Raw genomic sequence first — 24,073 nt, forward strand, 5'->3', positions numbered from 1 at the left:
CTCAGGGCCCCAGACTCAACCATACTGATATCCTACCATACTCCTTTTCTATATTTTTTCTCAGACTCCAGGAATACCTCTCCTTTTTAGGCTAATATAGTACTAGTACAAAGTTTGAACTTACAAATAACCCACCTTAAATTTTTAGATAGTCTTTTTCCTATCTCTTCTATCTCTAAATATTTTCTCATCTTAATCCTTTTCATGAAAATAAGAGGTCCAAAGGGCTGAAATTAGGTAAAATTATATTTTCTGTGAAAGTGAGACTTTACTTTCCAGGACATTGGGTTATGAACACACTTGTGATCCTATTTAGAGGTTATGGAGAAAGGGACAAAGTTAACTGTCAGTAAGCAGGGGGACCCTGGGGAAGAGGGGAAGTAGAATATGCTTAGTTTGCAGCAATGAGAGAGGAGAAGAGCTTTAAAAAACACAAAAAGGAAGCTTGACTCAAGTCAAAACCTGGAGAACTGAATGTATGGGGAGTGCCTGTATAAACCAAGTATATTAAAACTTATTGATTGCACAGAGTAGAAATGTTATTAATATAATAGGAACTACCACTTAATAATCCAACTAGAAAAACATAGTCAAAAGACCAACAGTACCTGAACTATTATTATTAGCTACTTGAGGCCTGGTGCACAAATTCCTACACTGGTGGGGTCCCTCGGCCTTGCCGGCAATCAGGGGCCGATGGGGGGCGTCTTGCCTAGTCCTGATTGGGCCGGCTGGTGGGAGGGGCTGTGGGAGGTTGGCTGGCTGCGGGAGTGCACTGACCACCAGGGGCAACCCCTGCATTGAGCATCCGCCCCCTGATGGTCAGTGTATGTCATAGTGACCAGCTGACCGGTCGTTTGGTCCCTCCGGCTTTTATATACATACTAGAGGCCCAGTGCACGAAAATTTGTGCACTCGAGGGGGTCCCTCAGCCCGACCTGCACCCTCTCACAATCCGGGACCCCTTGGGTAGGGTCCCTAGGCCTGGCCTGAGATCAGGGCCTATCAGGGCTTTCCTTCCCCCAGCTACAGGCAGCTGGCCCCAAAACTGCCGCTGCCACTGCTTGCCATCTGTGCAGCGCTGCTCCCCCCCAACCCCGCCACTGGTGGCCTCCCTCTGCAGGCAACAGGCATGGGGTGAGATGGCTTGGTTGATCTGGGCCTCCCTCTGCTGGGAGATCGCTGGCTGGTGGCACACCTGCCACAGAGTCACCACTGGTGGCCTGGGTCTCCCTCTTTCTTTGCTGGGGGGCAGGGCCAGCCCTTCGAGGGGCCATCTGCCTACCTGATTGCCCCTAACCACTCGCCTGCCTACCTGATCACTCCTAACCACTTGCCTGCCAACCTGATCACCCCTAACTGCTTGCAGGGGGGCGAGACCAGCCCTGCGAGGAGCCGTCTGCCTACCTGATCGCCCGTAAATGCTGGCCTGCCTACCTGATCACCCCTTACCACTTGCCTGTCTACCTGATCACCCCTAACCGCTTGCTTGGGGGCAGGGCCAGACCTGCGAGGGGCCGTCTGCCTACCCGATCACCCGTAAATGCTGGCCTGCCTACCTGATCACCCCTAACCACTTGCCTGTCTACCTGATCACCCCTAACTGCTTGCTGGGGGGCGAGACCAGCCCTGCGAGGAGCCGTCTGCCTGCCTGATCGCCCCTAAACACTGGCCTGCCTACCTGATCACCCCTAACCATTTGCCTGTCTACCTGATCACCCCTAACCGCTGGTCTGCCTGCCTGATCACTCCTAACCGCTCTGCCTGCCTGCCTGATCGCCCCTAACCACTTGCTTAGGGGCGGGGCCAGCCCAGCGAGGGGCTGTGGTGGTTCTGGTCTCTGGTTGTTCCAGTGGGTATGCTTATGGTGGCTGGCCTTTTATTGTATAGGATATATATATATATATATATATATATATATATATATATATAATTTTTTTTCCTAATTCACTGGAGTTATTTTGAGATAACTACTTAAAAAGTTGATATTATTATTTCTCATGAGTTCATAAGGATTCAGTTCTTTTATTTTATCATTTAATTAACATAGGCATCTATAATCGGCCCACAGGTTAAGACAAAAAAAAACCTGCTGGCTGTCCTCTGAGTTCCAGAATATACAAAAAAAGCCAGAAATGTAAACACCAGTGCCACAGGAATGCCTACATGAATAACATAAATTTCAAAAGTATTAAAAATAATCCAATGATTCAAATATATTAAAATAACTTGTTTTCCAAATTGTTATCTTTAATTTAAAATATTAAATAATAAAATTTACATAATGTTACTACTACTAAAGATAACTGGAATATACTCTATAGTCAAGTATTTTTTATGATTACACTGATTAATTCCTCAAACACTAGTCCTTTCTGGAGCACCACGTAGTAAGTCACAAACATGTTGAATTAATCATATGGATTTATTACAAATAAAAAATGGGGTCAATTTTCCCTGGAGAAAAATATAATTATCAACAAAATTCAAATATAGTAAAATATTATCTTCATTTTCTTAAAAACATATTTTTAGTAGCAGGAAATGAAGAGTTGTATTGAATAGAAAGGACAAGAAATAAGATTATGCTTTGAGAAGAGAAAGATATACTCTAGTCTATATCATCTTATAAATCTGTCTAGTGGGAACTACCAATTGATATATATTTCATATAAATATACTCAGATACTAATTTTAATCATGTCCCTTCTATATTATCTTCTATAATTATTTTTAATATAGTAAATGATACTATAATTGTTAAATGCCTTTTGTTGGCTGGTAGTAATATAAGAGGGATAAAACAAAGGATTTTACTTTGATAATAATAAAGCCTAGTAATGTATAATAAAATGGAAGCATAATTCCACTATTACAAATCATTCACTCTAAATGATGCTAGTGCACAAAATAACATTCATTTTAAAAAGGGTGTAAATCAATTTCCATATATATTTACATTACTTTATCAAACATATAAAGTATTTTTTAATATGTTTTTATTGATTTTAGAGAGTGGAAGGGAGAGGGATAGAGAGACAGAATGATGGATGAGAGAAAAACATCAATGGGCTGCCCCTGCACGCCCCCTACTGGGGATGGAGCCCGTAAGCCAGGCATGTGCCCTGACCAGAATAGAACCTGTAACCTCTTGGTCCACACTCAACCACTGAGACACACTGGCTGGGCGAAAAGTATAAAGTATTCTTAAATTTTAAAAAAACATTCCATTTATAACACTAATATAAATAAGTACCTGTAAAAATGATACAGATCTTATTTTCCTATATCTTGGCAAAAATTAGTAAATTTTCTTCATTAATTAAAAAACATGAGGTTCATTTTCTTGAAGGGATATGACTACTGACAAAAGGGAGGTGATAAGAGTTTTGTACAATGACATTATTATAGCTAGTATCACTGTAGCTTCTTATCAGTTTTAATAATGCAGAAATAGACTGCCTTACCGTTGGTGCTGTATCTGCATGATGGTTACAAGGCATTCTTTCTATGTTGATAATTCCTGTGAAAAGAAAAGAGTGTGAATATCTGCTTATTGTACCTACCCACTTTATTTTGAAGACATTTATGTCACGGAAACACAACTCCTACAGCTTACTTATAAGAAAAAAGCCTCAATTGTATGGCAGGATCCTTTAAATTCATAGCATGAATACTATGATCAGAAACAGTTGGAGAGTTTAGCTAAGAGACTTGACTCAAGACGAGCTAAGCCAGTTTTTCCATTCCAGCAATAGAGCAAGGTGTGTCCATATCCTACTCTAGGTTCAAAAATTATATATACCATCATCCCTGCTCTGCTGCATTTCTTCCTTGAAAGATTTATTTCTGACTTGAGGTCATCAAGTTTTCATAAAGAAGTATCACAAAGGCTAGAGAGGAATCACTTCATTTTCTCAAAAAAAGAATAAATCAATCTATTTGAATTTCTCTTTGACTTGGCTTCCTTCTATGACATATTGTGCTGTTTATTCATCACCATGGAATATCTGGAAAATTAAAATTCCCTTTGGTTCTCTCCTTTAAAATGATAATAGTGACTGAGAAACTTGAGAAAAAATCCTCTTATCATGTGTGGATTTATCTTTTTGTTCCCAATTCACTTTACTGCATTTCTTTGTAATAAACAGCTTCTAAGGATATAGCCCACTGCATCTCATCTGTAAAGATACTGGTTCAAAGTCAAGCTCAAGTTAAAAATGAACACAGTGTGGGTCTCATTCACTTTACAATCTCTGTCCATCAGCAAACCAATGAGTTAGGATTTTAGAAAAGTTTGTTCAAATAATTCTAAAGGATATCACATGCAAGGCTGGTTAGAAGTGAGAAATGCAATGTACTATTGGTATCAATTAGCAAAATTCATAGTTGAAATAAAACACTATTCCCTCTCACTTACAGGGATTTAATTTATTTTTCTATTTATTTATTTATTAATTAAATATATTTTATTGATTTTTTACAGAGAGGAAGGGAGAGGGATAGAGAGTTAGAAACATCGATGAGAGAGAAACATCGATCAGCTGCCTCCTGCACACTCCCTACTGGGGATGTGCCCACAACCAAGGTCCATGCCTTTGACCGGAATCGAACCTGGGACCCTTCAGTCCACAGGCTGACGCTCTATCCACTGAACCAAACCGGTTAGGGCTTAACTTATTTTTCTTAAACTATTATTGAGATCAACACAAAACAATAATTTTTTAATCACTTTGTAAGAGTATATTCAAAATGAACAAAGTACCATAAAACATTTAAAAAGAAAATTTTGGTTCATTTAAAAAATTCTCTCAATATCTACTTTTAGCCAGTGAAGGCCAATACTACTTTTATCCAATCAACTAATATTTATTGAGTGGCTACTGGGCATTCAGTAATAAAAGATAAATTATAAAGGATAAATTATAATTTCTGACCTTCACAGTCTAGAAAAAAAGATATCCTTTTCTGAAGAAATATCACAGAGCAAATTAATAGTTTTGTCTTAAGTGTAATAAATCTTTAAAGTGCTTTTGATGGGCACATTTTTATACCTACAGTAACATTGGCCTTGAATTTAAAAAAAGTTAAAAAACCCAAGTAAAATATATTGTAAAATATGCAAATAATGCCAACTCTTAATACAAGATTTTAATAATATTTTAGTATATGCAACAAATGGTGAAATTCCCACTTTCCTAGTCCCCACATCTCTCTCTAGCTGCAACATTAAGAACAGTCTGGTTTGACACGCTGGGTTTTAAAAGAAAGTAGTCATACCGTTCAGGAATTAGCAACATCTTACATATGTGGTACTACTGTAATATGCTGTAAAATTAACTTAGGCTGATTACTGATTTTTAAATTCTTATCCAATTATAAAGTAACTTCAAAATGATGGCAATCAACAACAACAAAAACCCCTATCTATTATCTTTAGTTTATAAAATTAGGGGAAAAAACCTACATATTTTACAGTTTCAATTTTGGGATGTGTTAAAAATAGGTTTTAAAAGTGGATTATCCAAAGATATAATCTTAGTATTCAATTTAGATTGCCTATTGAAATAATATCATTTGGAAATACAATCATAAATGTCTGTTCAAACTTTCAGTAAAGAATATACAGAAAGATATGTTTAAGTAAAAATAGCACCATTTTATGTAAATTTTAGCTGAAGAATCTATATTTATCTATATTTGTGCCTTATTTCACTTTTATTAAGGTGAAAGCTCATAATGAGTAGCTTGCTGTTGTAGCTATTTTTATGTGCCAACTTGGCTAGGCCACAGTCCCTGGATATATGGTCAAACATCTCAGATGTTCCTGTGAAGGTATTTTTTTTTTAACTTTATTAACATTTAAATTAGTAGAGTCTGTGTAAAGCAAGTTGTGCTCCACAATGTGGGTGGGTCTCATCCCAACAGTTGAAGGCCTTAAGAAACACTGACCTCATAAAAAAGAGGGAATTTTGCCATTAGACTTCTTTAGAACTTGATTTGTAACTCTTCCCTGAGTTTCCTGCCTGCCAGGCTGACAATTTTGGACTTCTCAGCCTGCCTCCACAATCCTATGAACCAATTCCTTAAAATAAATCTACCTATATATACTTCCTATTGGTTCTCTTTTTTTGTAGAATACTGACTAATACACTTACTTTATGGAAAACATCCTATATAATAAAAGCCTAATATGCTAAGTGTCCGGTCGATTGGTAGGCCATTCAACCAATCAAAGTGTAATATGCTAATGAATGCTAAGGCTGCTTAACTGCTCGCTATGACATGCATTGACCACCAGGGGGAAGACAGTCAATGGGTCGACCAGTTGCTATGACATGCACTGACCACCAGGGGCAGACACTCCAACCTGTAGGTTAGCTTGCTGCTGGGGTCCAGCCGATCGGGACTGAGTGAGAAGGGCCAGACATGCCCTGGAGCCTTCCTGCAGTCCCTCCCCAGCTGGCCAACCTCCTGCATCCCTCCCCGGCCCCCATCGTGCACCAGTGGGATCCCTTGGTCTGCCCTCTTGCAATATGGGATCCCTCGGTGGATATCGGAGAGCCAGTTTCAGCCTGATCCCACAGGCCAGGCCAAGGGACCCCGCTGGTGCACAAATTCATGCACCGGGACTCTAGTTAATAAAATAAAATAAAAAACCAATTATTTATATTTATAGTCTAATTTAAATTTTTGTTCACTAAATATATTAACAATGTGGAAGTATAGTTAAAATGTACAATTTACCCTGGGTATTTTAAAATTAGAATAAGTCAAAATGAACTTAAGAATATATAACACCTATATAGTAAATCAATCTATCATTAAATAAAAAACATAAAAAAATCATTGTTTCAATAAATATTTATTGCTAGATTGGATAGTCTGACAATCTGTTTTTTAAAAAAATATATTTTTTTATTGATTTCAGAGAGGAAGGGAGAGGGAGAGAGGGACAGAAACATCAATGATGAGAGAGAATCATTGATTGGCTGTCTCCTGCACGCCCCCTACTTGGGATAGAGCCTGTAACCCAGGCATGTGCCCTGACCTGCAATTGAAACATAACCTCCTGGTTCATAGGTGTATACTCAATCGCTGAGACATGCTGGCTGGGCCAATCTCTGCTTTTTAATGCGTGCACTATTTATGTTTAATGCAATTCTGGTGTGGCTATTTTTAAGTCTGCCATCTTGCTATTTTATTGCATCTATATTTTTGTTCCTTTCTGCCTCCTTTTCTGTATTCTTTTGGAATAAAACATCTTTCCTATTCCATTTTATGTCCCCTCATGGTTAAATTTTTAGATATTCATGTTTTTGTTGATTTTAGAGAGGGGGGAAGGTAAAGGAGGAGAGAGAGAAACATTAATAAGCGGGAGAAACATCTATTGGCTGCCTCCTGCATGCCCTGTACTGGGGATCAAGACCACAACCCGGGCAGGTTGACTGGGAATCAAAGCAGCAACCCCTAGGTGCATGGGAAGACACACAACCAACTGAGCCATTATATTTTTTAATGGTTAATTTAGAGATATAATAGACATATTTAATTTATTACAGTGTATACTGAATTAGGAATTTCTATTTAACAAAAAATACAATCACCTTAAAACAGTATTATTTCATTAATCCTACCACCCTTTATGCTACTAATGTCTTATATTTTACTTCTACATGTTATAAATCCCACAATATATTGTCAGTATACTTGTTTTAAACAGCAATCTTTGAGAATTTTAAAAAATTAGCCTTTTATATTTAGATATATATTTTTCCTTTCTAGTATTTTCATTCCTCCTTGCAGATCCAAACTTTCATCCGAGATCATTTACCTTCAGATTGACAAATTCCCTAAGAAATCTCTTGTAGTTTAAATCTTCTGGTGACTATGTTATTTTTCCCTCCTGAAAACTCTCTAATTGGCATCATTTATGATGAATATTTTTGCTGGATATTGAAATCTAGGTTGATAGCCATTTTCTTTTAGTACTATTTTATTCCATTAAAAAAAATAAATTTATCTTTATTGTTGAAAATATTATAGATCTCCCCCTTTTTACCCCCATTGACCCCCTCCACCCTGCTCCCCCACAGCCACTCCCCCACCCAGGCCTTCATCACACTATTGTCTGTGTCCAAGGATTATACATATATGCATATAAATTCTTTGGTTAATCTCTTCCCATACCTCCTCCCCTCTTCTCTCTGAGATTCTTCAGTCTGTTCCCTGTTGCCAAACCCCATACACTAGGAATCAGTGTACTTGGCAGTGAGCCATGCTGGCAACAATAAAAAAATTATTAATTAAGAGAGAGAGAGAGAGAGAGAGAGAGAGAGAGAAACATCAACGTGAAAGCAAAATGTTGAACTGCTACCAGGAATTGAACCAGCAACCTTTCAGTGCACAGGACAACACCAACCAACTGAGCCACACTGGCCTTAGCCTCAACTGTTTTCTTTATTTTTTGAATAGCAAACATCTAAGCTGTCAACTTCAGTCTTCCTAATGCTTCTTAGTCACTTGGCCTCTTTGCATTCAATAGCTTTTGCCAACTTATTTCATTAACTTCTGTGAATTCAAAGACTATACATATGCCACTGAATCCTTAGTCTATACTTATGCTCCAAACTTTATTTCAAAGTTTTGAAGCTTGTTGTCAATACAACAAAATAGCATACATATCAAATCGCATATATATCAACATATGTGTAACTCCATCTATTGAAAAAAATCCGATTAACTGGTATACCTAGTAAATAGCCTTCTCAATGAGGAATTATTTGTCACTATATCATATATACTCTATAAAACAGTTTGTTCATTTTTATTAATATAGCAAGTATCAAACCGTGCAACCCCACCTACCTCTCCCTTTCAAAAATATGTCTCTTGTGAATATTGCCAGTGCTGGAGATGGGCAGTGCTCTGTACTTCATTTATACAAGGTTCTGTACAACCTGGCCCCTCGCTATCCCTCTGTCCTCATTATCTTCTACTTTCCCCCTCATTCCTTCTACTCCAGCCATACTGGCCTCTTTTTTAAAAAAAATATATTTTTATCCATTTCAGAGAGGAAGGGAGAGGGAGAAAGATATAGAAACATCAATGATGAGAAAGAATCACTGATTGGTTGCTTCCTGCACGCATCCTATTGGGGACTGAGCCGGCTACCTGGGCATGTGCCCTTGACCAGAATTGAACCCAGGACCCTTCGGTCCACAGGCCAATGCTCTATCCACTGAGCCAAACCAGCTAGGGCCATCTTGCACATCAAACACATTCCTGACTCGGGATCTTGGTTGGAGATGCTATATTGCCCAGACACCATGGTTTTTTTTTCTTCAAAATTCTACTCGTCAGCTTCTTTCTGAAGCATTTCTTCACCATCCCATTTAAAACAGCAACTATCCCCTTTCCCTGCTTTACTTGCCCTTTACTCCATATTTGTTTTCTTATTGTCTGTCTCTACTGGACAGTAAACTGAACAAGGTCTTGGATTTTTACCTGGTCTTTGTGTGTGTGTGTTTTACAGATACATTCACATAACACCTATAACAGTGCCTGACACAAAGTAAGTACTCACTGGGTCCTTACTAAATATTTAAATGAATTTTGCATTCCCAGTATGTGCATATGCAGCAATTAACATCCTTTAGAATTAAAAAACAGAAAATAAAACAACAAAAAAGAAAAAGTTAAAATGAGAAAGGATTTAATTGAAAAAAAGTATTTTTGGTATGGTATGGAGAATGTAGGAAGGAAATAACTCATTTCTCAGTTCTAGCCATAAAAGATATAATTTAAATTCTAGGGGAAAATAAATTTAAATTCTGAACAAAAGCATGATAATTTAGAAAATGTTTTCCATACTCAAAGCAAAGCAAAGTCATTTAAAAACATGCTTATCATGCTATATACATTTTTCCCCTGTAAAAGTTCAATGAGTATTAAGTACATTCATTTAACTAACTGCTATACTGTCTATATATATAAAAGCCTAAGCAACCAAATGACCGAATGACCGGTCAACCAGTTGCTATGATGCGCACGGACCATCTGGGGGGCAGGTGCTCAACGCAGGAGCTGCACCCTGGTGGTCAGTGTGCTCCCATAGCCAACCTCCCGTGGCCGGCCAACTTCCTGCAATCCCACCCACTGGCCAACCTCCTGCGGTCCCTCCTCCGCAGCTGGCTGGCCCTGATCGGCCCTGATCGCTGGCCAGGCCAAGGGACCCTACCCGTGCACGAATTCGTGCACCGGGCCTCTAGTGCATTAATAACTGCCTTTAACATTGGCTTTTAAAGTGTTTTACTTTCAACTCTTTGTTAAATCTTCTCTTGAAAATACATAGATTAAAAAAATGGAGATGACATTAAACATCAAGCCTCATAATCCACACTAATAAAAGAGAAACATGCAAATTGGTGTCACTCCGCTACGCCCATCAGCCAATCAGGATGAGTATGCAAATTAACCCAACAAATATGGCAGTTAATTTGCATTTGCAGGCGCAGAGCGAAGACTAAAGACTGATGATGACTGAAGACTGAAGATGACTGAAGACTGAAGAAGATTGGCTTCTCTGCTGTGGTCGGAGTGGAGAAGCCTCAAGGCTTGGCGTCTCCGCTGCGGCCGGAGCGAAGGCCTGGGTCCTGGGTGCCGGAGGAAAACCGGTGCCGGCAGCCAGGGGAAGGAAGGCCTATTGCACGACTCTCTTCGTGCAATGGGCCTCTAGTGTTATCTACACTAATAAAAGAGAAACATGGTAATTGGCGTACGACCGCTACCCTTTTCATTGGCTAATCAGTGAGTATATGCAAATTAACTGTCAGCCAAGATGGCGGCCGGCAGCCAGGCAGCTGGAAGCTAATAGGAGGCTTGCTTCCTTCAGTGACAGAGGACTCCAACGTTCCCCGCCTGCCTTGCCGGCCTCTGAGCTTCAGTTGGAAACATTGTAACATTTATAGAAGATAAACAAAACCCCAGAAACCTCCTGTCAGTCAGCCGGGATCTCAGAGCTGGAGTTGCAACATTGTTTCAAATACAGACAACAAAGGCCAGAAACCTGCTTTCAGCCGAGCCTCAGAGAGAAAGCCGGCTCTCAGCTCCAGTGACAGCCATAGAAGGTAAATAAATGCCAGGATAAAAAAAAAAAAAGAAAAAAAGGAGAGGTTTGGAGCTTCAGTCACCCGCCAGCCTGAAAACAGCCCTCAGCCCCTCACCCAGACTGGCCAGGCACCCCAGTGGGGACCCCCACCCTGAAGCAACAAGATGGCGGCTAATTTGCATACTGAAGGCAGGCGGCAGCAGGCAAGGCTGTCTGCGGTCTGGGACCCGGATCTGTGACCCTGCCGGGCGGGATCAGTGGAGCCGCGAGGCCTCCTGGCACCGGGATCAGCCCTGCTCTGTGGGTGATAGAGGGTGGCGCCCCAACCCCCCCCACCCCCCCATGGGCCCTACTCTATGTGAGACTGGGTAGAGCCATACCTCCCCATCAGCCCTGCCCTGATGTGACAGTGGCGGCACCCCAACCCCCTGATCAGCCCTGCTCTGTGTGTGACAGGGTGTGGCGCCCCAACCCCCCCCCCCCCCACGGGCCCTGCTCTGTGTGTGACAGGGGGCGGTGCCCCAACTCCCCTATTGGCCCTACTCTGTGCGTGACAGGGGGGAGCTCCTCAACCCCCTGATTGGCCCTGCTCTGTGCGTGACAGGGGGGAGCTCCCCAAACCCCTGATTGACCCTGCTCTGTGCATGACAGGGAGGAGCTCCCCAAACCCCTGATGGGCCCTGCTGTGTGTGTGACAGGGGGCAGCGCCCCAACTCCCTGATCGGCCCTGCTCTGTGCATGACAGGGGGTGGCGCCGCAACTTCCCTATCGACCCTGCCTTGAGTGTGAGAGGGGGCGGCGCCCCAACTCCCCAATTGGCCCTGCTCTGAGCCTGACCAGGGGCTGCCCCTAGGGATTGGGCCTGCCCTCTGCCACCCGGGAGCAGGCCTAAGCCAGCAGGTCATTATCTCCTGAGGGGTCCCAGACTGTGAGAGGGCACAGGCCAGGCTGAGGGACCCCCTCTCTCCCCCGAGTGCACAAATTTTTGTGCACCAGGCCTCTAGTTATAAAAATAAAGAAGGAAAAATGAAAAACAAAAAACAACCTCCCTAAAGCTCCCCTCCTTCTCATGGCAAACTTTGTTGATTCTGAATTAGCCAAAATATAAAACCTATTTGGCTCACACAAAATTTAACAGCTATGAGATGTGAAAGACTTGATTCCTTTCAAAAGCGGGGCAAGTATACACAACACACACACACACACATACACACAGTCACTCACACATATTAATATGAAAGAAACTGGAGTGCTTTATAATTATTCACTCATTCCCAGAATATCAGAATACCCTTGGGAGGTAGGTTTGAAGCATATAGCATAGTAACTAAAATTATTACATGACTTCTGACATATTAGCCTGCAACAAAATCCAGATACCTAGCCCTAAACTATCATTTGGGGGAGTCCTAAATGGATAATATTGTTCTGTATTATGTAGACAACAAAGAATTCTGAGCAGGGCCATGAATCTGAGTGCATTTTATAAGGATAATATATTTAATCGGATTGATGCCTTTCTCTGTGCTCCATGTTTTGTGCTTATCTCCTATTGAACTCAACCCCATTATACTGTAACTATTTCTTTGCCTTTTAAATTCTTCAACTAGTCTGGGAGGACTTTTGAGGGTAGTCTTTCATTTTCCATTTCTCTAGGGCTTGGCTTAGTCCCTATTACATGGTATTCTCTACAGAACATTGGATGATGAACTGTATGGATTAATTTTTATCAAGTATAAAAAGGCTTTTATTTTTTAAAGTGGTTAATAGCTTTTGTTAGGGTGCTTCTACTAAAATAAGTTTTTGGTTCTGCTAACAAAAAAAGAGCTGGATATTAGTCAAAAATAATTTTCAATTTTTACTCCTTGTAAAATTATAGTTGAATTTTTATAGTGGAGAAAGTTGAAAAAAAAAAAAGTAAATTGCCTGAAATTAGAACAATGTTCTACTTTTTACTTAATGCACATTTACAATGCAAAAACCTCTGAAATTATTTTTAAAAAATGACCAGTCACTCCATTTACTCATTTTTGTAGTTTCCATATTTATCATATACTTTGCTCTCAAACTCATAGACAAGTTAGTAAGAGCAATACCGAGATAGATTTTTTTTTTACCTTTTCATTCACTTTTCATTGAAGGGAGCTTCCTGCAAACACACATTTAAAATTCTGGAAAATACAAATCAACATTACCTAGCAGTCTCTATCACCACCACAAGGTCTGGTCCTTAAACCTAATTTCCATCGTAAGCTGACACTTTCAATAAGTGATAGGTATTCATTTCCAGAAAACACTGCCAGTAAGTTCTATGATATCACAGTCTGCTCACTCTCCAGACCAAAGTGACGAAGCCACAAAATGCAAAAGTATGCACTTAGTTAGTCCAAGGGAAACCTTAAGGCTATTCTGACCACAGTTTAGAAAAGTATAACCTAGTGAAGAGTAAATGAGAACTTAATTTAAAGAGCCCTTTCCCTCTGAATTTGCAGGGTCTTCCTCTGAATTTCTAGGGCCTTCAGTAGAAACAAACCAAAATGTTTGAAAACTAAAGTGTTTCTTGTCATAGATTTAATTTTTAAAAAGTTACTTTGGGACATAGTAATTTACAAAGAAAACAAAAATTACTATTTTTACAATATAAATGGTATTTTATTTTTCCCCTTGACCAGGGGAGGAAACATTAAGGGCTACTTCTTTGGTTCCAAGCAATGTCCATCTGAAGCTGAATTAGTATATAAAAAATTATTTCTAGTTTTAAAAACTCATAGCTTTTCACAGAATCATAGAACTAAAGGCTAAAATGTACAATAATTTGAAACAATGTAAAATGTTAATGTGCAAGTATATACTAGTAAAGGGAAGAAATGAGTATATGTGATTAATAGGGAGTAAATTTGACCTTTTATTTTAAACGTTAAAATATTTTTCATTATCAGAGATGTGGTCAACATTTTGATGTACATATGTATTCCTTATGTTGATAAACTAAAGATAACCATAGTATTTAACAACTGAAGAAAGGCTTCAAAATTATGGAATACTCACTTTCTTCAAGACCATATATTAAGTTATTACCAGAAAAAAATTATGGGAAAATATATTTTAAAAACTATATGCCCAATTGTCTTAATGATTAAAAAGTTGTCAATTTCAGTTTGAGATTAAAAAATAGTAAAATGCATCATATGGTTGATATTCAACAATACTAAATGTATTCTTATTCTCAAACTATAAAAACAAAAAATAAAGGAGTGCTGGTCAAAAATAATTTGGCCATTTTATAACCTACTCTCTCCTCTTGCCTGCTGCAGCCATGCAGTTATTGTAATTCTTCCTTTAATTCTCACCTTTGAGTGAATTGACACACTGACATTTCATTTTAACTTGGAGGCACAGCAGTAAATTCAAAACTTTCACTATTTTCACCATGATATAAATAATGTTCTGATAAAAAAGTTGAAACCTTCAAAGTCTCGTACTTTAGAAATCCTTTATAATAAAGCCCTAATATGCAAATTAATGGGGGAATGACATGCAGAATGACTGGTCGCTATGATGTGCACTGACCACCAGGGGGCAGACACTCAACACAGGAGCTGCCCCAGATATTGAGCATCCACCCACTGAGAGGGAGGTGACCAGCGGTGGTGACTGGGGGGCGGGGCCAGCCAATGGACGGTGCCAGGCCACCAGCCAAGGCAGGTGCCAGCGGGGGCTCCCTGATCACCCCGCCTGGTGGTCATTCCACAGATCAGCCCTGATTGCTGGCCAGGCTTAGGGACCCTACCCTATATATTGGGAACAGTCTCTTAGATTTAAAAATTAAAACCTGGCAAGGCTACTCTAACACTGAAAAAAACAGGATGATGCAGCAGTGACATGCATGGACTCTGGCTTGCACATTTTGTAGTCAGTCCTGATTCTGACACTTTGTGTGACAAAGCCAATTACTTAACTTATCTCTGCTTCAGTTTTTCCACCCATAAGACAGGGAAAATGGTATTACTGCCTCATGTTATGTACTACTTTTTATAATCAGGGCAAAAATATGTAGCTGCCCATACAACAGCAAGATGCCTTTCACCTGTATGAAAAGTATGGTTACTGGTGCATGCAGCATCCCGGGTTGCGAGAGGGATGTCTGACTGCCAGTTTAGGCCTGATCCTGGTAGTCGGACATTCCCCAAGGGCGCAGGCCGAGCTGAGGGACGCCCCCCCCCCCCCACATGAATTCTGTGCACTGGGCCTCTAATCTATAATAATAAAAGCATAATATGCTAATTAGACCGGATGACCTTCTGGATGTCCTTCCTGACGAAGCTGGGGCTGCAGCCACAGGATTGAGGCAACTGCAACAGCTGTGAGGGAGGGATCCAGGCAGCCACCTGCAGCTACGAGGGAAGGATCGAGGCAGCTGCTGCGGCTGCGAAGGCCTACTCTTGTATGAATTTTATGCATCGGGCCTCTAGTATATTATGAAAACCACTATTATCATGGAAATGATTAGTCATTATGCTTAGAACTTGTATTTTGGGAAAAAAAATGCGCCAGAGGAATATGTATATAAGACATTCACTAAGTTTAATTCTAAGAACACTGTGATTTTTCTTTCTAAAATTTAGTGGGAGTTGGATAAATTTAAAATAAAAACGTTCAATAATTAAAATAGTTCTGCATATACTCCAAGATACTATCTATCATTCTTATTGCATTATAAGTCAAACACAGGTAGGTATCTGAAAACTTTCACTGGCACTAAACACTTTCCTCTATTTTCAAATGACATGCCACCAAGATGAAATGACTTGCTCCCAGTCATAGCATACGTAATAGAATCTGGATCTAAATTCGTTAAGTGCTATTACCACACCATGTATTGATTTAAATACCAAAAAAATAAGAAAATTTTAGAGTCTCTATTCAAGTTAAAATTGCTTTTTAGTACATCTGCTCAATTATGATGCTGAAATCTGAAATCTTTTTTTAAAATATATTTTTATTGATTTCAGAGAGGGAGGTAGAGGGAGAGATAGATAGAAACATCAATAATGAGAGAGAATCATCGATCAGCTGCCTCCTGCATGCCCCACACTGGGGATCCTGCCCGCAGGATTGACCTGGTTCATAGGTCAATGCTCAACCAAGAAATCTTCAATATTATTTTATAACTATGTATGGTGCCAGTTGTGGTACTGGAAATATCCAGGGGAACGCTATGTAAATATGATTTTCTAACCACTTAGCTGTACACCTGAAACTAATACAAAACAAAATTGAAAGGAAAAAAATAGAGTGGTGGTTAAGGAGATAGGACAACTGAGAATGTGAAATTAAGATGTGATCAAATGTGTCAAACGCTGCTGCTAAGTCCAGAAAGATAAGAACAAAGAACTGAACATTGGAATTTGCAGTGTGCAAGTCACTGGTGAGCCGGAAAAAAACAGATTAGAGATGGAACAAATTTATGGAAGATGAGAAGTGATTCGAAATGTATCTCTGAAAACATTATGATAGGCTGCAGTAGATACGGTATCTGACAGTGAAACTCAGAGCGCCTGTGGACACAGATTCAGCACTTTGGGTAGACAGCAAAACAAAACAAACTCCAGGAAAAATAACTGAAGGTTCGTATATAAAAACACATAAGCCAAAACAAGATGCTGATTCCACATAAAATGGAGGATGCTGAGCATTCATCCTAGATTTAAAAAAGTAAAAAATCAGTGAAGTGTCTCTAAAAGTAATACTGAACAAAGCACTTGGGAAGAGTAAAGACTTCCAGAACTATTGTCCCACTTACTAGTATTCTCATTCTGACAAGTAGTCCGACAGCCTGACTCATATATCTTGCCTGTTTACCCTAAATATAAGCTGCCAGTTAATATGTCTTAGCTATATATATGAAGTTCTCAACAGACTTCCTGGTAAGGTGAACAAAACAGTGAGATTACAGAGCTACTTACACAACAAAAGAGGGACACCATATTTCTACCCAGTCCTTCATTAAAAAAAAAAAAAAAGACAGATGCCAAGGATCACCAGAAAAAAAAAATCCATGGAATGAAAAAGACAGGATACATAAACAAATGAGAAAACTGAACACAGAGGAAACATCAATTCAGAGAAAAGAACTTTACTTTGAGATTTAGAAAGATACAATGACATCTACAAAAACCAAGATACTAGAAAACAGGAACAAACAGGACAAGAAAGAAACCATAGAGATTAAAAGGATGATTGGTTCCCTGGCTGGTGTGGATCAATGGTTAGAGTGTTGGCCCAAACACCTAAGTGTCGAGGGTTTGATTTCCGGTCAAGGGCATATACCTGGGTTGTAGGTTCCATCCCTGGCCCTGGTATAGGAGGCAACCAACTGATGTTTCTCTCTCTCTCTCTCTCCCTCCCTCCCTCCCTTCCTTCTACTCTCTCTAGGAAATCAATGGAAAAAAAATACACTTGGGTGAGGATTAACAAACAAACAAACAAACAGGATGATTGGTGAAGAGAGATTGAAAATAATGACAAGACTCTGAGAATGACTAGTTCAAAAAAGGAAATGAGAAGGAGGAGTCAAAGATGCATCCGGTTTCCACCTGAAAGAAGGGTGATGCCATCATCAGAAACAGACAGAAGAGTAAAATATAGAAGCTCCTTTCCGGAAACTTAGGCTCACTCATGGCAATGATTACATTTCTGTCACATGTACGACAAAAAGTGGTTAGCTTACCTATCTTGCTACACAATTTTGAGGATGAATTATCATTTCTGTGATAAGATTTCATACTTCAGAGCCATATATATGACAATATCTCTCAAAAATTTTACATTTGACCTTTTAAAATAAGATGCTATATGTAAACAATTCCTATAAAATTCAAAATGTAAAAAAGACAAATTAAGAAGTTGTTAAAACATCAGAATATCTCTAAAATGCAAATTCAATAATCTGGCGTATACTTTGGCTATGTTCACATTAAATTATATAGTTTTTATATTCATTAAGTTTTAGTTTATGATTCTCAGTTACATTTTTTCTTATTTTCACTGAATATGAATATAATTATTTCACTTTTAAAATTAATCTTCTGGGAAAATGCTACATATGCTTGGACAACCAAATTTAATAGGTTCATAAACCCAACACACACACACACACACACACACACACACACACAGAAATGTGACTGGAAAAGAACAATAGCTTTAAGTAAGATTTCTGTGTTTAACAGATCAGAGAAAATTGTAAGGTTGGAACTATATATACCATATAAATATCATATAAAATAGCTTCTTACAAAATAAATGGCTAGGAAATAGCAAATTTAAGCTCATTCAAATCAGAAAATTTAAATGAGAAAAGTTTGCATTCATATTCTCCCCTCAAAATATATTAGGTGAAATTTCATATCTCATTGGGGACATTAATACTAAATGCATGTCCCTGTGCATAAAGAACCATTCATTAAGTTTCTTAATATTTAATAGAGTTGATAAAAATAATTTTTAAATTAGGGAATAATAAATATGTAGAATATACTTTACTAATAGGACTAGGAACAATTTACTAATTCATATGACATTATTTCAGTAAATAAAAGGGCTTTTATTCCAAGTGAAGGTTTTAATCTTTAGTAAGTGAATTAACTTAGATCACTGGAGAATTCTTAGTACAGTACTGATATTGGTTACTAAAATGGCACCTTATACCTTTAATTTAACAAATATCAATTTTAGAGAATCTAATTATGAATGATACAAAAAAAGTCAAACAAATGAAATCTCAGTCTTTGTGGAAGGGAAATATAAGTCATATGTTAAAGGAAATAAATCCACATGGTCAAGGTCTTTCACTCAGTGTCCAGAAAAATCCAAATATGAAAATAGTCCCACCTGCAGGGTTTTCATGTTGACTGGCATGTATGTGGAAAGCCAAAGTTTCACAAGTGGGTTCTAGTGGATTATTTAAAGTTTGAGATGCTTGTTTGAAAACTTTTCTCTTAAAATTATTTCATCTTAATGTCTTTTTTGGCATACTTCTAAAAATCCTATGTCCATTATTTGCTTCTCTGACATGTTCTTTTTTCTATAATAATCACTTAACATGCCCTGGCCAGCTTGGCTCAGTGGATAGAGCATTGGCCTGGGGACTGAAAGGTCCCAGGTTCGATTCCGGCCGGGGGCGCATGCCTGGGTTGCGGGCTCGATCCACAGTGGGGAGTGGGCAAGAGACAGCCGATCAATGATTCTCTTTCATCATTGATGTTTCTATCTCTCTCTCCTTCTCCCTTCCTCTCTGAAATCAATAAATATATATATTTTTAAAATAATCACTTAACACATTTTATTAAATCATGTCTTAAATAAGATTTCCTCCATTCCTTCGGGCACAATGCAAATTGCATAATTTCAAACTTTAAAAAAAAATCAAAAGAATCTCCCATAAAAATCTCATGTTGTTTGGTCTCACAATATCTTACACATTTCAAAGTATTTAAAATATTTTTCTGATTGTCACAATTCTATGAAGTAAGAAATTCATCTTAAGTAGAAAATAGAGACATTATGCCTGGAGAAATAAAGTCAACTCCCAAGATAATACTGGGAAGTAGCTGACTAGGGCTCATGCCCAACCCTTTTGGCCTTCTGAACTCAGGTCCACTGTGTTTGCCACAATAATGCACATGTCCTCAATTCATATTCAACAAATTCTTGCTTTTAAAAATTGCATAATAAAAATATTATTCTGTTTAGTACCATAAAGTACATTTAAAGAGATCTGTCTACAGAAAATCAGTTAATTCTGTATTAAGTAGATTATATGTATTGTAATAAATTCATTCCTTTCACCCATCCCAATACCTAAACTTACATCTTGGATTTCTGGAGGTTTGAAATCAGCATTCAATAAACCATTCTTTTTCAATTAACAGTTTAAAGTTCATTACGTAATACTAACAGAACACTCTGCCAATTCTGATGCGATGAGAAAGATCTTTGAAGTTCACTCTACCTTCCTTAAAATGGAAACCCCCTTTTAACATCAACTGTATTTATTGAGAGTCATTCTGATTCCTAATTTTTGCCAAAATGTTTTCTTTTCTTCTTTTGAAATACAAGAATCATCTTGTTTCCAGCTTACTTGTAATCTACCTTCTACAACTGGTTATAATCACAGAATCTCTGGTGAAATTATGGCCAAGGCAGGGTTCATTTTACATTTCAGTTAATTATTTTTAAAGTTTTGCATTTCCCTGTAAAAAATTAAATCTTAAGAAATACTGAAATGTTGAAACCAATAAAATTTAACTAGAAAAATAGCTCCTAATTTTAAGAGTTAATTTTAATTTTTTATTCCTGGTCAAAGGAATAAGTATATACTTGGCAAAGACATGCAAAGTAAACAGAAAAATACACCTCTTTAAATAATATTCAAAATGTAAAAGCATGAAAGTCAACTGGACAGATCTTGTAACCAATACTGAAGTCATTAGAATGATGTTATGATGTTGTCTAAATCAAGTATTTGACTGTTTAGGATGTGGTAAAAAGTTAGATTCAATGACTGGCTATCAAGTTTAACACCTGTTTATGTGAGCTAATGGAGAGTGCAAAAAAATATGAAGACAGAAGCTACTGGTTGATTTTAAAAACCATGTCACACTCTGCCTCCCCCATCAAACTCAGGTCCACAACTAAAAAAGATAGTATGAAGATTATGATAATAAAGTCATACTAATAAAATGATTCATTTCATTTTGTATCACTCATCTATTGAAAATGAACTGAATTTCACACAATGCTGTGAAAAGATATACCACATTCTTATAAATGAAACATGCTGTCCTTCAAATACAAACACACAAAGATGATACAATTACCCCGCTGCTGGCTAATTACCTCCCCCCCCTCCCCCCATTGATTAATTGTATTTTTTACTGAATAAGTCACATTTTAAAATTTACTTCTATTATAAGAACTCCTGAGATAATTGAATGGGTTCTGAGATTTTGACCAGCTGTCACAGAACAAAATTCCTCTGCAGAGAACTTGCTGAATTCACTGAAGATATAGTATAGCATGTTCACTACATGCTGACACGTTATAAGCTATAAATTACAATTTAATGTAAAATGTTAAAATTACAATTTTCTTTCCTTTTTCCCTAGCTTTATTAAAGTACTAGAGGCCCAGTGCACAAGATTCGTGCATTTGAGGGGGAGTCCCTCAGCCCAGCCTGTGCCCTCTCGCAGTCTGGGAGCCCTCAGGGGATGTCCAACTGCCGGCTTAGGCCTGCTCCCACGACCCCCACCCTCCTGGCAGTCAGACATTCTCAACCAGTAGTCGGACATCATTAGCACTGCTTCAGAGGCGGGAGAGGCTCCTGCCACCACTGCTGCACTCGCCAGCCATGAGCCTGGCTTCTGGCTGAGCTCCTGCATGGAAAGTCTGTCCCCTGGTGATCAGTGCATGTCATAGTGACCAGTTGTTTCGCCGTTTGGTCGATTTGCATATTAGCCTTTTATTATATAGGACTAGAGGCCCGGTGCACGAAATCCGTACACTGGGGATGGGTGGGGGGTCCCTTAGCCCAGCATGTGCCCTCTTGCAGTCCGGGACCTCTCCCTCGTTACTGCCCACCTGCTTGCTGCTTCCTACCGCTTGGCTTGCTGCTCCTTAGTGCTGCCACGAAGGCCTTGGGTCTGCTGGGTGCCGGGCCTGCGGGTTTGTGTCTCTGATACCCCCAGCAGCCCCTGCACCAAGGTGGCGGGCCTTGGGGCTGCTGGGTACAGGCCCTCCATTGCGTGTTTGTGTCTTCTATCAGGCCCCCAGCAACCCCAGCAGGAAACTTTATTTAGTCTTCTTTTAAAAGCAATCTAGTTTAAAAATGAGTTGCAGTTAAGACAGAACAAAGAACATGGTACCTAAGAGTGAGACAGACTGACAGAGGAGAGGCTGGGCACTGGTCAGGGGCTTACATGCCAACTGTTCTACACCTGGGAAATGATGTAAAATCGGTTTCTTTAGTTTTCTGCCCAATGGTCTTCTCCAGCACTGAGGTCAGAGGAGCCGCCTTCCAGCCTGTAGGCTGCTTCTCAGAGTCGAAAATTTCACCATAGGCCTCTGCCTAGGACAGGACCTCTGCACCCCCATGGTGCATAAACACACAGGGCTTCCATCAGGCTCCGCTGATCCCAGGCCAGGAGGCCTCTCGGCTCCGCTGATCCCGGGGCCGGGAGGCCTCTTGGCTCCGCTGATCCCGGGGCTGGGAGGCCTCTCAGCTCCACTGATCCCGGGGCCGGGAGGCCTTTCAGCTCTGCTGATTCCGGGGCCGGGAGGTCTCTGGGCTCCACTGATCCTGGGGCCGGGAGGCCTCTCGGCTCCGCTGATCCCGGGGCCCGGAGGCCTTTCAGCTCTGCTGATTCCGGGGCCGGGAGGTCTCTGGGCTCCACTGATCCTGGGGCCGGGAGGCCTCTCGGCTCCGCTGATCCCGGGGCCTGGAGGCCTCTCGGCTCCGCTGATCCCCGGGCAGTGAGGCCTCTCTGCTCTACAGCTTGGAGCCTGAGTATGCAGATTAACCACCATCTTTTAGCTTCTATAATTGAAACATTGTATCTTTTGGAGCTGTTACTTCAGGAGCTCAGAGCCCCGCAGCTGCAGGCGGGAACCTTGGTTTCCTCTATCGCAGGGGCAACCAAGCATCCTGTTCTCAGCTGCCTGGCTGCCGGCCGCCATCTTGGCTGACAGTTAATTTGCATATACTCACAGATTAGCCAATGAAAAGGGTAGCGGTCGTATGCTAATTACCATGTTTCTCTTTTATTAGTGTAGATATTTAGAAAATAAAATTATATAATTTTCTTTCTTATACAAATTACAATAGATGTAGTTTTGTTTTTAATAGGATTAACAGATGTATTATTTTCTAATTAAGATAGTGACAGCCTAATGAACAGTTCTAAAGTATCTCTTAAAAGCTGTATCCAGATTTTTTCTCTCTATCCCACCCCTCATTGAGATACCAGTTGTATACTAGTATATATTTTTTAAAATCCTCATCCAAGGATATGATTTTTAAATTGATTTTTAGAGAGAGAAGAAGGGAGAAAGAGAAATATTGATGTGAGAAAGAAACATCAATTGGTTGCCTCCCATATGTGCCCCAATGAGGAATTGAACTCGCAACCTTTTTGGTGCATGGGACAATGCTCCAGTCAACTAAGCAACCTGACCAGGGCAGCAGCTATATTTTTAAAAAATACATTTTATCATCTCTTTCATACTCATACCTTTGGAGAGTCTATTTTTTTAGAGAATAAAATGTGAATTCCTCAGGAGGGCACAATTTGACCCAATCTACCTTTGCAGACTCAGTTTTTCCTAACACATCTATCTCACCATTTCCTCCAGCTAAACTAAGACTCTATGCCAAGCTCTGCCAGGCGTGTGTGCTTGGTTACCTGCTTCTTGGCTCTGTGGGCTCTCCTGAAACCCCACTTGCTGATGAGGCCTATGAGGAAGACAAAGGCAAGGCCATGGAAGGTTTTAAAAGACAGGGTAAGGACTCTGGAACCCATTCTAATTGTGACAGCCATTTAAGCAGGGTAGTCACATGATCTAATTCAGCTTCCAAAGAAATGTGTTGGCTCCCATGGGGAGAATAAGCTAAGAGACAAGAGTGGAAGCGAGAAAGTGGAGGGAAGAAGAGGAATCAGGAATGACTCCTAGTTTTCCTAAACAACTGGCTAAATGTGCTCAGATTGGGAAGAGCTGGAGTGTGGCAGGGGAAGTAGAAGTGAAAGGAAGGGTTTTAGGGGCAGGAAATCAAGAGTTCTGTTTGGGCTTGTAAAGTCTGAGAAACTCTTAGTTGCTCTATCCCTCTTTATTCAGTGACACTGTGTTTACACTATGATTTCAGAACTTATCTCACTCAGAAATAATTTGCTGCAATCTCACTTGTCT

At 39.7% G+C, this 24,073-nt stretch overlaps 1 protein-coding gene across 1 annotated transcript in view; it reads right to left on the bottom strand.

Moving 5' to 3' along the window:
* AHI1 (Abelson helper integration site 1) overlaps positions 1–24,073 on the bottom strand; it is a 168,118-nt gene that overhangs the window by 66,696 nt on the left and 77,349 nt on the right. Inside the window, 1 exon segment of the mRNA XM_070417742.1 lies at positions 3,468–3,523. Within this exon segment, the coding sequence (XP_070273843.1) occupies positions 3,468–3,523 (56 nt within the window).

Source organism: Myotis yumanensis, unplaced genomic scaffold (genome assembly GCF_028538775.1).
Source record: "Myotis yumanensis isolate MYYU_CA2020_CCGP unplaced genomic scaffold, mMyoYum1.0.hap1 SCAF_6, whole genome shotgun sequence".
NCBI lineage: Eukaryota > Metazoa > Chordata > Mammalia > Chiroptera > Vespertilionidae > Myotis > Myotis yumanensis.